This window comes from Athene noctua, chromosome 11 (assembly GCF_965140245.1).
Source record: "Athene noctua chromosome 11, bAthNoc1.hap1.1, whole genome shotgun sequence".
Taxonomy (NCBI): domain Eukaryota; kingdom Metazoa; phylum Chordata; class Aves; order Strigiformes; family Strigidae; genus Athene; species Athene noctua.
In genome coordinates this window covers 17694330-17710626 of record NC_134047.1, presented here as the reverse complement: position 1 = coordinate 17710626, position 16297 = coordinate 17694330, and the positions used below count along the sequence as shown (strand labels likewise).

The window sequence follows — 16297 nt, the reverse complement described above, 5'->3', positions numbered from 1 at the left end:
TAAAACTTCTTCAAGGCATTAACTTACGTGGCAGGATGGAGACGTCTATCTAATTTATACCTATGCAAATACAATACGACTTCTGTGTCTTCACATCAGGAATTCTTGGGATCTGAATCCACTTTCAGAGTGGTTTGGGGTTATTGACATGCATACAGGGAGCTTGAGGCTGACTTTCCGAACACTGCATCCAACCCACATTCCAGGATATCTTCTCATCCTTTTCTGCCCAGGGCTTAGCTCAATATTTTCAGTAGTTTATTTTCATATTGTATCACAGGAAAATAAAATAGTGATGATTTGTACTGCTATAAAATATCAGCAGAAATTAAGAATAAAATCTAAAGGATTAAACCCAACCCCAAGTTTGTGTCAAATGAAATGACTTTCAAGCCATTATTTTCCTCTGGTAAATAGAGAAATCATTATTTTATTAGAACTAATTTATTTAATTATCATAAATGAAATTACTTTTATGAGCACTGATGCGTGTATTGATTTTGGCTGTAAATGCTTGCAGGCTGCTGAGAGAAGAGCTTTCCTTGTGCATCGTGTTTGCACAGACCCTTTGCAAACGGCATGGGTAATGCAGAAACAGAGGAGTCGGAACGGGGCGCACTTGGCAAGAGGCACTGTCATTTCAAAACCATCTGCTGTTACTGAACACTGCAGCCGCTGTGGTTGGGCTGCCTGCCATTTGGCCAGGACAGGGCTTTGGATACTCCATGCTTGACTCTGATCTGGCCCAGGGTCTTTGGGATTTCCTCAGGTAGGGAGGTAGTCACCACCAGACTCAATTTATCTGGGCTCCTGCAGCCTCATCTTGAGGATGGAGGTGAAGTCTCTGCTGACCTCCTCATCGCTGGCATCTGTCCAGTGTTTCCTTGAAGTTGTTTCAATGTGATTTTCAGTGGGGTTTTTCAGAAGCACCTTAGGAAGTTCAGTACACGTGTGTCAGGGAAATGTAATGGGTTTTAGGCTCCCAGTTCTGTTAGATGATTTTGCAAGCCCCCTCACAAACATATACACAGCATCCAGCTCTCTTCCCTCAACAGGCAAGCTAGCGATGGGTTAGTCTTAGTTTCGGTCTGTAGTGGAGAATAGGGAAAATGCTTCTTTTAGCTTTAAGAATTGGTCTCCAACACCTGAAGTACCAGATATGAGTAGGATCATGCTGACATGAGGGCTTGGATTAAACATTTGCTGTGTTTCCTTTTTCATGTTTGGTGAGTAAGTAAAAACTGTGTTTGAGTTAGAAGTTTGCCGGTGTGATTGAAATTTGCTTTGCAGATATCGGAAGGATGTCATCCCACAGGGCTCATGTAAATACATGGGTGGCTATAAGAATACTTACAGCTCTCTTTTTTTAACATTTGCTCGTGTTCATCAGCACTTGCCTACATTCTGCATGTGGCTTTCCTTGGGGAATGATAAGAGCCAAGCAAGGAGCGGGGCTTCACCCTGAGCTGCTGCACAGTTATCCTGCCAAAAGCCCCTGCAAATACAGGGGGCTGCCACCACCTCCCTGGTGCACGACTGTGGCATGGCTGTAAGGCAGCATGGGCCAGTAACCTTATGTGTATTTGCCTCATTTTCCCCATATATTAGAGATGGAAATGATTCAAGATACCTATCCTTGAGTGCATCAGTGCGAAGGTACTGTGCTCTCTTGGGTGTCTTGGGACTGCTTGACAAAGCATTCTGTCTGCTAATTAATATTAATGCTGCTGGACCCAAGTTATCCTGAATATCCCTGCATGGTACCGCACTGTGCCAAGTAGACTTGGCCCTTAGGTTTTTGCCAAGAGGCCAACTCCCGGTAGTAAATATTTACCTTCCCACCCACAGCTGCAAAGCAATGTGAGGTAGATACCAGATGGCTCTAGCAGGGCACCTTTAGTGTCACCCTGTCCCCGTACAACAGGTGGGACAACACAAGCAAGGGCTGTTGATTTCAGAACGAGAAAATAGGAGTCACTTTTAATTATGCTTTGTTTTGAAATCTTACTGAAATGTTTTGAATAGCATATACAATAAACATTGTATTCCAGATCGAATACAATAGCTATAGATGTGCAGGATAGAACTTATTCAGTCCTTCCTGCTTTATTCTCATGGTGCGACAGTGGGACGTTGTTACCTGCCTGCAAATAGCTTGCAAAATGGCTCTCACGCTTTTCTATTTTCAACCTTGTGTCTGGCTGTGAGTCCTGCTTTTGCGAATGGGCTTCCATTGTGTTCAGGTGCGTTTAATAAGTGTTAGAAATTGTTGTTTCTGAATCTTGAGAGTTTGCAACTGTTTAGTTTCACATGCTGAAAAATCTGAATTTAAATCTTGCCCTTCCTGTTAAAACACTGTTTTAATTGCATAACACTTTTAAAACATCTTGCACTGACATGAGCTGCACAGATGATTGCAACTGCAGTGCTGCTGATTGTATTTTTCAGCCTTCCAATAAAATTGCTGCTTTCTGCTCCCTGGGACTGTACCACCAGGTGGCAGATAAAGCCAAGGAAAGAAGGTGCCAGTGCTGCACTGACTTCACACAGCTTCCACTTCGTAATTAGAAACGGAAGTATTCCCAGCATCAGAATATTGTATATTTTGGCTCTTTAAGGGTTTACTTGTTTATTTTGGATCACAAGACAGGGTAGTGCAGTCAGGTCAAAAAGAGAGAAAGAAAAAAAATAAATTAATGGAATCACAGATACTTTCAGGCAAATATACAAATGTATGATATTTTTAATAATCTGAAAAACATAAAATAGGATGAATTGGGTCACTTTGCTTTGGGGCTAAAATTTAAACAGCTGGATGACTCTATGAAAAAATAATGATCGTTAATACAAAATTGTCTATGCAGAGTAACAGGCTCTAAAACCCCAGATGGTGTTTTGTCTGGCTGGGCAGCAGTTCAGAGCACTCTCTTCTCCTTATTCCTCCTGCTCCAAGAAGGCAGGAGCCTTCTTACAGTCATCATCTGTATTTCCCTGGAAGGTTTCTGCTGCAGCTGCTGTTCAACGCTGTGTGATGTTGCAGTGGAACTGCTGAGACAGCAGTGTTGCACTTGCTCATCTATATTTTGCATTTGAGATTTTTTGATCAGGGCAGCAGCAGCAGAAGTAAAGCTTGAGCTCTCAGACTATTCCTGCCAGACAAACTAGTTGGGGATTTTGTTGCTGGATTCCAAGGAACAAGGCCAAGACTGATTGTTGTGGGTTTTTTTCTGGAGGAGATCAGTTCAAAACTGCAAAGCAGGATTAATTGAAACACAAATGCCTAATAGTTTGCAAGATTACGAATTCAATCCCATGTTACAGTCATGGAAAGGGGCTATTTTTCTGCCACAGCAGAGCAATAATGTGTTTCATTTCTCTTGTACCCATGCTTTGGGTGTACTTGGGTCCTTGTTTCAGCATGCATCATTGCTTAGATGCAAACTAGACAAAGTTTGTGTGTTGTGGAGAACATGCACAGAACGTAGAGCACTCTGCTGGGAGTGTGGCTGTGATTTCTGGGAGGAGAGTGCTTGATATAGTCCTTACTGCACTATCCCCATCCCAGCCAGCAGGTACCATGGGGCTGCAAATCCTGCTGGGACTTGTGAAGTCATCTGTTCTGGTCACCTGTAAAGTGTGGCACATAATACCATGGGTAAACTGATCAGATTTGCCTTAAAGGGACTGGGTTTGACTCACTACTTGTCTCTTTTGGAGGGCTTAATTTGAGCTTTCATCCTTGGATGGTTGCGAATGTAAATGCCCTCTCCAAACCATCTTTTCTTATTTCTCTTAATTGTTTAGTCATCAGTTATCCGCTAGTTATAACGTGGCAATCTCTGGTGAGTACTTCATAACAACTATCAGCTTGATTTTTATTGATATGTAAGGAAAAAAAAGGACTAGTTTTTTTACAAATTTTACTTGTAGCCCTTTTACTGCAGGTCCCACACCACAGTGTAAAATTGCTCTTTTAAACTGACACCCCCCAGAGGTACCTGACGCTCTAGAAGAGATGAGGTCTGAGCTGGAATCTCAGAGGAGCTGTGTTCCTTTATGCCAGGTGGTTCTAGTCATGTGCTGAGGGCACATAATGGACATAAAGTAATCAAAACGAAGTGGAGGTTAGAAACAAACTGTATTTTTCTTTTTTTAATAAGAACAGTAAACCGAGTTAATATGCACTGAATAACTAGATGATAATAAGAATTATCTGGACACAGGTTATGTTTTCAAGATACAACTCCAATTTTATTGTAAAACCCATAAGAATGATTCTGAATCACTTAAACCATTCTTGAGGTACCTGAAGAGGACAGAATACTGAAATTTTAGTAAGAACTATGTAAATTTTAGGGGAGTTGTAATTACAAATTCATGTAGGCTTTGGGAAAAGAGTTAAATGCACCAGTGCTTATGGAAAAAGAACTACATTTACAAGCAGATTAACCTTGTTTATAATTGCAAGGCAGTAAGCAATGCCACTGCTGGCTTTTGACTGCCTGTCAATAATTGACACGGGTGACATAAAACCTATCGACTCAATGTCAGTTGTTTGAAATCAAGAGAACTCGGCAGGTAATTAGAGATGGGCTTGAGTATTCTTCCACATGGGTTTTGGACTTTTTAGTGTGTTTGTGAAAACAGTGCCACTTCCAAGTGGAGGGGTCTCAGAATCAACTTCATTTTTTGCCCCACTGCAGTTTTCTTGGTGTTGCACTGTTTGTTTATAATTAATTATTTAATAATAATAATAATAATAATTAATTAATTATTATTATAATATATTGTTATATTATAATAAATATATTATTATATTATAATAAATTATAATAATAATTAATAATAATTAAGGATGGTTTTAATAGTACAGTGTATTTGGATATCAGCAATATTCCCAGCTTGATTATAAGCAACTGTGGCCTAATAAACAGTGAATATTCTAAAATTGTGCAATTCACAGCATGATTTGTTTCTAAATACTTGTGAATTCCAAGTACATAAGCAGTAATGTGTATTAGTAAACACTGAAATATTCTTTTGGGAAAATTGTTTATTAGTAGCAAACTGGCATGTTTCACATTTCAGGTTGAGATTCAGCAAAACATAAATGCTAAAACATGTTAAAATGCTTGAGTGACTTCAGTTTCTAGATCTCATTTTAGTACCTAAATCCAGGCATCTGGAAGATGTTTACTTGTCTATGACTTTAAGGTCCCGATCCTTAGCATGTCTCATTCATTTTTACAAGTGATTGTGTTAGAGGAATTAAGAAGTTACTGCTCCTCAGCTGGAGTTCAGTGATTTTCCTCCTGATATGCAAATCGGTGTAGGTTCACTGCTGGTCCATTACACTGCAAAATAAACCAAGCTCATGCACACGTGACTTGTAAACGTGTCTCAGAGGGAGCGGTAACTCCTGGTGAAGAGGCAGAGCCTTTCTAAATAGCTCTTCTATACTACTTGCAGTCGCGTGACTCCACAATGACCAAATCGCACTTAGAGACAGTGTTTGCCTTCGAAATCTGACTCAGTCTCATTACTTACATAATAAGTGAGCATGGGTTTAACTTGCTATGCTGAAAAGGGATAAGTTAAACAAGGTCTCAGTCAAGTCCAGCAACAGAAAATTAGAATCCAGCCCTTGATTAACACAACTGAAGTATAATCGTGGTCACATTCTGAACCACAGTCTTTGCAGTACTGGACGTCTTCAAAACCAAATCTCAGTGCTCTCTTCACTCATCAAAACTGCATTAGAGTATCTGGTTTGGCTGACTCCAACTAGAATATTTTTAATATTTTTCACTAAATCCACATGTCAAAAAAGGAGCTTTTCTGAAATGCAGAAGTAAAGATTGAAGATTTCAAAAGGTAGTTATTTCAGAATTATTAGCAAATATAATTTGTCAAAGTGCTTTTTATACTTGTAACATTTATGGTACATCAATAATGCAGGTTATTTAAAGAAGAAAGAAAGTATGGTAGATATTCTACCTCATGAATGCTGTTGAGCTATTCATATTGCAAAATGCCTTACAATAAAGGATATCAACTAAACCAAGCACCAGGCTCCTATGGCTGGCGTAATGTACTACAGTATCCTGTTACAGGCATTCTTTGTAATTCTAGGAGGCAGAAAATAAAATTTGACACTCAAAAAATAATAAATTTAAGTAGATCATGTAGGAGAAATGTACATTTATGTCCAAGAAATGGTTGGATGTTGCCAGAACAATACAGCTACATTATGAATCTTTAATGACCTCTGAAAGTCATAATGGTCTGTCACTAATGCCCATTAATGATCTCTCTATACCGCGAGTATGGGCTTGATGTTTCTGGCCAGTACCTTAGAGAATACTTTAAATATGCCTTAAACTTTCTCTGATCTACTCCCTGTGTGTCTGCTCCAAATGTAGACTGCAATTGTCTGGGTAGGAGCAGCTTGTAAAGCAGCATGGCTTTGGGGTTAAGAAAGTCCTATTCAGGTAAGATGTATTTAAGCGATATTTTTACAGGAAAAAAATAGAAGGTATTTCCTGGTAACTAATCCTCTGTAGAGATGATAAACTACATAAAGAAATTAAAGCTTAGTATTTATTAAGAATGTGGTTGTTCTTTGGCTTTGTGAATTTTCTTTGATAACTCTAAAAATACACTATTTAAGAAGGAAAAGGCAAGTGTTATTGTTGATTCCTACTGTTTGGAACTGTAAACATACTGAATATGCTGCTGAACTGGCAAATTTGTCCTGTTTGAATATGTATTTCAGATGTCACACAGGTTGATCTTATGGCCTTTTAAACATCCGTGCCACGTATTTAGTTAATCTTGTACCCAGGCTTTTGGTCAGGTATAAGGGTTGCTTTGAAGGAAAAAAAAAAAAAATAAAAAAATTAATCCTGTTCTAATTGCCTTTCCTGAGAGTACTGTGCCTAATGTTAACTGAAGACAATCTTGTTATGGTTTTAATAACTTCATAACATTTTAAATACAAAAGCATCAGCATTTCTCTATTCTTCTGCAAATGTTTTAGCTGAAGGCTTATGATGGTGTAATTTATTTTTCTTTAATAATGAAAAAGTGTGTTCTCTGCATTTGGTATGTGAAATGATCAGATTACTGTAAGAACCAACGCCCTGCGGCTAGGAGACAAAAAACAAATCCAAAGACTCTTGGAAAATGCCCCAATATCAAAGAATAATATGATAGGCAGCATGTACAGAGAGTTAGATATTAACTGTGAGAGTTAGATATTAACTGTATAGGTCATATATCACTCTTTATTAGAAACAACATGATTAGTAAACAACTTTTATGACATTGCATGCGGCATCCATTTTTTTTTTCTCTCTCTTGCAATTAATATAGTAAATCTAAGTATAGTAAAGTGTAGGATGTGAAGTAAGCAGTCTGCAGTGGTTTTGGCAGGTTAAAAATGTGTTTACAAGATTATACATCACTTAGTATGCAATCCAGATTATTAACTATTGAATGCCTTGCTCTTTTGCAAAAGCGGTGAGTTTTCATAGCATGATAGCGGTAAAGATGAAGTGGGTCTGAAACCATCAAAAGATTTTGCTATAGGTTAGCTTTTGGGGAGTACGTTGCCTAGCCGCAATATACAAAGGAAATGTTGGCAGTTGACTACGGACCTTGATGTTTAGTGTAAACTTGGTGTAAAGGGCTGGGGGCTGGTTCCATGGAGCTCGGAGGTGTGTGGGGTGGTGGAGTGGGGCAGGATGCGGCCCGGAGCTGGCTGGGCGCCGGGGCTCAGCACCGCGGACAGCGGCCGGGGCTCAGCACCGCGGACAGCGGCCGGGGCTCAGCACCGCGGACAGCGGCCGCCCCGCGGTGCCCGCGGCCCCGGGTGGGCCCGGCCGTGCGCGGCTGCACCGAGCTCCGGTGAAATACGAAAGCACCGCCTTAAGCGCACACAGAGAGCAGCGGCTCTCCCTGCTTGCTTGAACCCTGCGCTCTCAAGTTTGCTGCTAATTACAGCTGGAAGCACCACTTACGGTTGTTGGAATTAAATATCACCAGTGACCGAAACAAAACTGGAAAAGAAAGTGAATGACCTTGCTGGGGCAGTTACAAGAACTAACTCTAGGTGTCCCTCTTGTTTCTGGTATTAGCAGTAGTTCCTATACATTCTCTTTTTCGACTGGAAGTCCTGGAAATCTCTCCCATTTGTTTGGTTTGTGACTGTTTACAAGTTAATGTTCTACAGCATGCTTCCTGTGCAGGAAACTGTATTTTGCCTAAAGCCTCCTGGAAAGACTTTACATCAGAACTTTTTAAGTAGGCTAAAATTTATGGCGATAATGTTTTAAAAATATAGTCACTGAGTAAGACATTTCATATATTACAGTGTTGGAGAAAAAAGAAAGGGCTGAGGGAGGTGGAAGTTTCTCCCAGCTTTAACAGCTTTATTCTGATTCCCTGGTGTTTGTGCGTCTCTGCGTTATTGAAATACCTTGGGTTTACTCATATTTCCAAGTCAGGAAGAAGAAAGGCAGAAAAAAAACATGCCTTTATTTAAGTGTCTGTATTATGAATGTAGAACCACTATTTGCAGAGACTTGAAGATGCCCAGTTTGCTACAGTCCAGAGGAACTGCAGGTACCAGCAACTTTTGGGAGCCATAGCTCTTGCTCCAGTCATATGAGGGGAACTGCTTGGGTATCCCTGGATACCTTGCAGAATTTCATTTATTCTGTGTGGCTACATGTTTTACCTGTACATATACGTGCTTTTTTACAATTCAGCCCTTCAACCTCTCATAACTACCCCATTTAGGAGACAAGAAAATGCAAGGAGGTCTTCCTTCATTATGGTTACATGGAACGAACTGAGTGAAATCGGTTGAATGATTAACATTGAAAGATAAGCCAAGATAACTTCTTGCAATCCAGCAGGCTTAGTTCTGTGCCTTAGAATCTGGTTCTGCTCTTTGTCCTTTCTTTCCCAGCAAAAGCTCCCAGGCCTTGGAATGTTGTTGTAGATAAAGCTAAGTTTATTTATTTGTAAACAAGATTAAGTTGACCTCAACTGAAGGATAAGGACATTGAAATACTGATGGGTTTTGTGGTTACTGGTCATTAGAAGCATGTTGTAATTTTTAATGAAACAAGAAAAGAGGATCTTTTGATGAGAATGATAAACAAAGGGAAGAGGGTTGGAGGGAGAGGACAGAAATCCTGATGATATATCATCATCTGCTAAATATGGTGTCTCTTTGCTGTGAGTTAAGCTCAGCATGATTTAGCAGTATGACTGGGGAGTTGTGAAGGCCATACATATGGACTGGGAATTTAATTAAAATCATGGTATTGTATTTGTATCTACTTCTGCAGCTTAATCCTAGTTTTGTGGTGGTTTTAGGTAGAAATGCAGCTACAAGTTGGACAGTTATCAAGTCTCTGTACAAGCATGTCCCTATTGTAGTTCAGCTGGACTTAAGCAAGGAATAACAGTGCTTAGCTTGGGCAGCTTCATATCTATTTCTCTGATTTCTGAGCATTGTTTCTCTGCATAGCAACAAAACTTTTCTGTGCTTTCTGATGAGTCCCCAGAAATGTACCCAGGCACCTAATGTGAATATTTGGAGCAGCAGCAGATGTTCTGCTATTAGCTTCCTTCTCTGAATTGAATTCTCTGAATTTCTTCTAACTTGCTTATGTAGAATTTGCATACACAATTCTTCTAGTCTTCAGACCTATTTAAATCCAATACAGCAAATGCCAGCTTGTGGTTTTCATTCCTGTTTTGCTAGCCAATGTTACTTGTGAGTGTTGCTTGCAAAAAGAGCACATCTTACTTATGCTAATGAATTCCCCTCTGTTTACTTATGTTACGTTATATTTTTCACCTCAAAATCCCTGTGTGATTTATAAATTTCACCTTTGCTCTGCTCTTGCCAGCAGCAGCTCCTGCTAAGGCTGGAGTTGCCATGAGGCCAATTGCTGGAAGGTATGTGTGCGTGGGAAGTGCGACTGTGCAACTGCTTGGGCTGGGTTTATATTCCCATGTATTACTGAGCACTGCCGGAAGTAAGACACTGATCTACATGGACCTTCATTAAGCGACAACTTCATTTTGATGGTGGTGAATATTATTTACCATAAAGAGGCATTAGGTAGATTGCAGTCTGAATCACCCCGCCATGATAGTTCAGCAAGGCAGAGGTAGTGTTTTCCTTCATGCACCTGTGAAAATAATGGTGCTTTTTTGGATGGGAGTGGATTGCCACCTGGAGGTGCCTTTCTCTCCTCTTTCTTGGTTGTACAGCCCAGATAATTTGTCAGATGAGCTTAGATAAACCTAACTTTTACATCACTGAACCTAGGCCAAATGTGTCACGTCACTATTAGTATCATGATTATTGCATGGTGAACTGAGACAGAATGCAGAAGTTTGGCTCATTGACCTTTTCCTAATCCTCAAGGATATACCTTCATACTGGTTACTGGACACTAAGACCAGCATTTTTGCTCAGGTAAACTAATTCTACTTCCATGACAGTGAGTGGAGCAAGGCCCCACTTGCACATTTGCAGAAGCATTGGCCCATTGCAGGGTCTAACTCCAGCTCCTGCCTTCATCCAAGACATGGCACTTTTTGCTCAAAGTCCCTTTCATTTGTGACCAGCTCTGTTCACATTCTCATTTGTGTGCATGAACTTGGTGCTATGATCTCAGCAATCAGGTAAAAGTCACAGAAAACCATTGCCAGGCTCTTCCTATCCCAGCCTGGGTAATTTGGTTTAATTATTAAAAAACAGATGGGTCTTGCATCATTAACACAGCAACAGGAAGCAGCAAGCTTGGCACCCATCACATGACTGCAGCGAATTGAGATCTGTAGTTATGTGAAGTCAAGCAGTGGGGCAGAAGTTAGCTTCTGAGCAAAGCAAGGACCATGGCTATGAGAAGCTTGTAGAAATGCTTGGATGAAGGTGGGAGGGAAGAAGCCTCAGAGACTCCAACTCACTGGAGACCAAATGAGTCTGTTTTTGTCAAGCTCTTGACAAAGGATGAACCATCAGGTCTGTGAAAAGGTGGGAAAAGATCCATTTGAGTAATGTGACAATCTCTAGGCAACTTGCTTTGGGTCTGTGAAGGACTATTTGCAGTGTTTTGTCATGTGTGAAGTAGCCTTATGTTAAGTTTGACAGTGGCATATAGCCCACACTTCTCGTGTGTCCCATGCTGAGATGTAAATATTTCAGGGATGATATGCTGTCATTTACATTGATGTTTCCAAGAGTCATCATGCTGAGAGGTGAATGAACGGATACTTCTGTGCATACTGATGGGGAGTATTTTTTGCTGTGGCTTTGCGGTGGGCAGAGAGAACTCGGTCGGTCACTGCTGCAAGTTCCTGGCTCAGGTTGGGCCCCCCGAGACACCAGAATAACGTGTTCCCAATTTGGGAGCCCGCAGAGCTGTGGGAGCTGATCTCTTCTGTTTGTTCTGTGACCTTTCCCAGCTGATTGGCACTGATCTTTTATGCACCGGATAGACGATCTTTTGTGGTTGACATTTTGGGTTGACTGAATATGGATTAACCTAGGCAAAAATATTTCCATTTCTCTACCTTCAAAAAATGCCCTCCTTTTCCAAAAATGCCTGCACCACCAGGTCAGATCAAAACTAGTTTTGACTGAGACAGTGCTGTAAAGAAATTGGAATTCACAGCTGTAAAGGGGCAGAACTGGGATTTCTCTCATTAGTGTTTTTTCTGAGAGTCTGAGAAGAAACTGGTGCTCTTGACATGAGATGTCATGGCCATCCTGAGCACTTAGCAGGGCATGTCACTCATGAAGAAGAGGCCCAAATTCTTGTCAGAGTCAGTGAACCTTGTCCTAGCAAACTTGTGCAGATCTGATAAGAAAACAGGATTAGGATATGAGAACCTTTTGTAACGCATCAGGTACATAATTATTTTTTAAATATCTTAGTAGTCTCAGTGAGATGACTCACATGTTGAAGACAGGGATGTGTGTTTTGCTACACAGGGGCCAGTTTGAGCACATCCAGTCCTATGCACCATGCACCAGTTTTACTGGGGTCTCTTCAGGTGTTGGGATTCATGCTTCTGTACTCTGAGAACGCAAAAAACAACCAGCCACCTAATCCGTTGAACAAGTGGGCTCTTAGATTAAGTGGGTCAGGTGATAGGTCTACACTGGTGTCATGGGAATTTATTTTCATTTTTTTCCCGTTACTGAGTAGGGCTGCACAGTGCACTTTTGCAAAGAACCATGGCACAGACACACACAGGAACATCCAAGTCACTATTTACAAGTGCCCTTATGCTCTCAACATAAAAATACTTCTTTTTACAGCAATACAGCTCATATAAACTTCTGCAGCTGGTTACTGAAGCTGATCTATACTATTAAGGTTAATTTTAAGGTAGCCCATTTGGTCTGTGGACTAAAATATCCTCAAATTTGAGCTCTTGGTCTGGAACTGCCTGAAGGCCCAGCTCTTCCACTAATGCTTTTTTCCACCTTGTGCTCCAAAATAAACATTTAGCTGACTCTTAATTTGGCTTATAACTAGGGTAAAACTAGGCTTTCGGTGGTAGTGAACTGGACAGAAAACTGTACTCATCCCCCGAGCAGAGAGTACCCAGACACTCGCCTTTTTTCAGCGCTTGTGTCCAGCCGTGGAGCTGGCTGCAGAGGAAAGGCTGAGTCATTTCCACGGGATGTTTCACAGAGGAGCTAAGTGATGCGGGGCTTGGGTCTGAACAGCTCTGTTTCCTGGTGAATAGTAATTCTGTTTGCTTAGAAGAGGAAAAAAAATCACTGGGGGCCTCGGTGCTGCTGTGTCATACCCGACTGGATGAAGTCTTGTTTATCTCAACCTGAGAAGAGAGAGAAGTAATTCTGGTGGCACTTTTCAGAAAATAATTCTCTACTTTTGGGGAGTGTAGGCAGTGGAAATAGTCCACAGATTTTGAGTCCTGAAGGGTTTTTTTCCTGCTTGTTCTGTAACAGCAGTAGCATGTTACCCCGGAAAGAACAAAAGAGCCTCAGAGGGACTCCTGACATCCCATGCCAGGCTGAAAATTTTGTCATACTAAAGCAGCTGCAGGCTTGTAAATGTAGGGGCCTGGTTTGGGGTTTATGCTGGGCCAAGTGAGGTCTGAAGCTGGCTTGTGATTTTTCTTTTGGTCTTGATTTTCATGCAGCATTTATTTTCCCCAGGATACACCTGTTTATATAGGACCCACTATAAATCCTTTGGTACTTTTTATAGAGGAAATAACTGAATATGCTGTTTAGTCTGAGGATGGGATATTTTGACCCAAGTTGCTGGCAGTAAGTTCCTGCTTTATGTCAGCATGTCATGAGGATCATTAATGCTTCTACAGAGGAGCTTGGGTCTCTTGGCAAGTCACACGTTGGGCTCATGTGCCAATCACCAGTGCACGTGAACAGGCAGCCAGAAAGTACCGTCTCTCCTCCACCCGTCCCCTTCTCTGACAGCGATGCTGCGCTGATACACCGCTCTGCGCTCGAGCACATCTGTTGACGTTCATGTGCTGAAATAGCATAGGTGATCAGCGGTGGGGGGAAAGGGGTTCCTCTGCTCACAGGCTGCAGCTGGCACCAGGCACGCTGAAAAGCCTCCACTGTTTGTCAAAACTTGAAGCTTGTTCCATGACAGTGAGGTGTGGAGCTGCCTTGTGATTTTTCATCTGGTCTCGATTTTTGTGCAGTGTTTGTTTTGCTTAGCATCTATCTGTTTGTATAGGTCCTACTATAAACCTGCGCTCAAGATGGATCCAAACTCATGGGAAACAACAGAGGTCTGGGACCTGCCACAGTGCAGATGGTTCAAGGAGGATGGAGCGAAACCCAGAAGTTTTGCACTTTCTTCTAATCTGGTGAAACAGCCACCACTGCTTGCAGTTTGGGCCAGTGATGGGGGTTTGATGCCTTTTCTTGAAGAAGCCAGGAGCACAATTTTTGTTGGTTGAAAACCATGTCTTGTGTTAGTCAAAGAGCCCAGTCCTGGTCTGGGGTGACATGGTACCAAATTGCAGGCTTAACCTAGACCAGGCAACTTCTGGAGGTTCAAGTGGATCAAAATTATGGAAATATTCATCAGCATAAACTTAACAGCTGACTGAAAGGAAAAAATGTGAACCAAAAGTGGGTGACATCTTTGTCTAATGCAAAGCGGTGGAATTGCTGCTGGGTCACATCCCAGCTCCTGGTCAATCATGACGGTGTCTCTGACAGTAAGTGTACAAGTCTGTCCCATGCTGATTTCTTAAGAGGTTCTTAATTCTTGATTGAAATGGGGCTGGCAATTTACTCTTTAGCTTTAAGTGTGCCCTGTTACAATAATCACACACAAAGAAAGAAGATGTATGTTCAAGCAGTGTCTGGTTGTCCTCTACATTCAAGAAGTCACTTGAAATGTTATTTATTTTATTTTTACCTTTTTAGCATGGTATAGAATGAACAGCTCTTGCCTTTCAAAGAAAATAAAGCTGTTCCTTGAGATTTTTATAACACTGAAGTAGTCCAAAGACGGGTCCTGTACCAAAGACATTTCCCCAACAAGATCTTCATTTTCATGTACCATTTATAGTAAATGAAGACATGTTTGTAGGAGTACCGATAGATGGAGAGGTTGATCGTGCAAAAAAACTGGAGGACTGTTTTTTGAAACTTAAATCTGATTATGCATATATGCTATTTTTATTCCTCTCTTTAGTTATCTGTCAAGGAACATTTGTGCAAATGAATTTTCATTATGGATTTTAAGCATGCAGGCTGGAATGCTGGCAGAAAGATATCCTCAATACTGCTTTTATATACTGCTTTTCCCCAGGACTTTCAAGGGTAGCTGAAGTCTGAGTTCTGGTTAGTCATTGTGAAAATGAAATGTCATCTGACCTATAGGACAGATCACAATGAGGCAGCTTCGCTTTGATCTGGAGATCAAACACTGCTTTCCAAACTGGGAATATTTATAAAGCAATGGGTGAATCTCAGAAAAAAACAAGTCTCATTCATGACTGTATTGAAAGTGGAAAGATGGCAAAATTCATAGTACGTTACCGGTGAGTTGAGTAGGATGAGTTATTACTAATAATATCCAACTGGCTGTCTCTTGAGTTGCATTTCACATGTCTTATGTGGACTGGCAGATGAGGGTAGTGGTAGAACTTGTGAATTAGTTATTTTTACCCTACTGTTTAAACCAAATGAGAAATTAGGAGTATTTGTTTAATATGTATATGTGGATGCCATGAAGTGCCTCATAAACAATGGTGAGTGTGTATATATACACCTATACATATATATTTTTGCAGAAAAGAGGTATTGCGGATGGGTATGTGAGGCTGCCAAATTCAATATACTATGTCAACGGTCAAGGGCTCAGGCTCTGATGACACACATTGTACTTTCAGTCAGACATCATCTTAAAACTTGCACACTATGAGTATTTCTGTTACTAAGGCCTGGCCACACAATGTGTTTTATTGGGGCAGGAGTTCCCAGTTGAAAGAAACAGATTTGGCCCCTCTGAGAGCTGCTTCTAGTCCAGGGAAGGACTGTAATGTTTGCAGAGATAGAGAACTGCTTTTGGATTGAGCTCTTTGAAGTAAAGCTATTGGGTGACGTGGTTTCTGCTGCACTTGCCTGGGACCACAGTGTGCAACCCCAGGGAGGGAGGAGAGGACCGTGTGACTTTGCTGAGGGTATGGGGAGGAGAGGAAGGAGGGGCCGGTATCCCAAGAAGCTTGGCTGAGCCTGAAAGTGCATCAGAAATCTGGTGCTGTCACACCAACCCACCTGCATTGTTCTGTCTTGATAGTCCCAGGGGAGCCCTGGAGCTGGCTCCGGGCACACAAGACAAAACTCCCGGGCTTGGATGACTGAAACCTATTGCCATCACAGTCCTCACTGAGCTCAGCTCCTGCAAGGAGCCAGCCTACAGCCGCCCCCCTCCTGCTCACAGGGCATCCCACCCTGCCTCAGTCCCTGCAAGTGACTGTGAATCCCCTCTGCCTCAGGGATAAATCCTTTCAGTAGTTGTTTGCCTTCAGGGCTGCAAATCTCTGTTTTGTTTCTAGCCTGAACTGGCTTTATTTTAGACTCCAGCTGTTGAAAGCATACTGAGGAGCAGGAGGTGGGGTGCAAAGGGACCCTCAGGACCTCCTGCTTCCTGTGTCCTGGGGTATGGATGTGTGCAGGGCTCGGTGTCCGCTGTGCAGGGCATTAACCACAGTACGGTGCCAGGCTCTGACGCCAGACTGGGCT

The 16297-nt window shown here is 41.6% G+C and overlaps 1 protein-coding gene across 7 annotated transcripts in view; it reads left to right on the top strand.

Annotated features, from left to right (window-relative positions):
- Positions 1-16297, top strand: part of FGF13 (fibroblast growth factor 13) — a 266035-nt gene that overhangs the window by 184491 nt on the left and 65247 nt on the right. The window contains exon 1 of one of the 7 annotated variants that reach the window (XM_074915186.1): positions 6382-6491. The exons of the other annotated variants lie outside the window; for them this stretch is intronic. Coding sequence (XP_074771287.1) covers positions 6461-6491 — 31 coding nt within the window. The 5' untranslated portion in view covers positions 6382-6460. Of the gene's footprint in view, positions 1-6381; positions 6492-16297 lie in introns of those variants that run through there. 7 annotated transcript variants of the gene reach the window in all.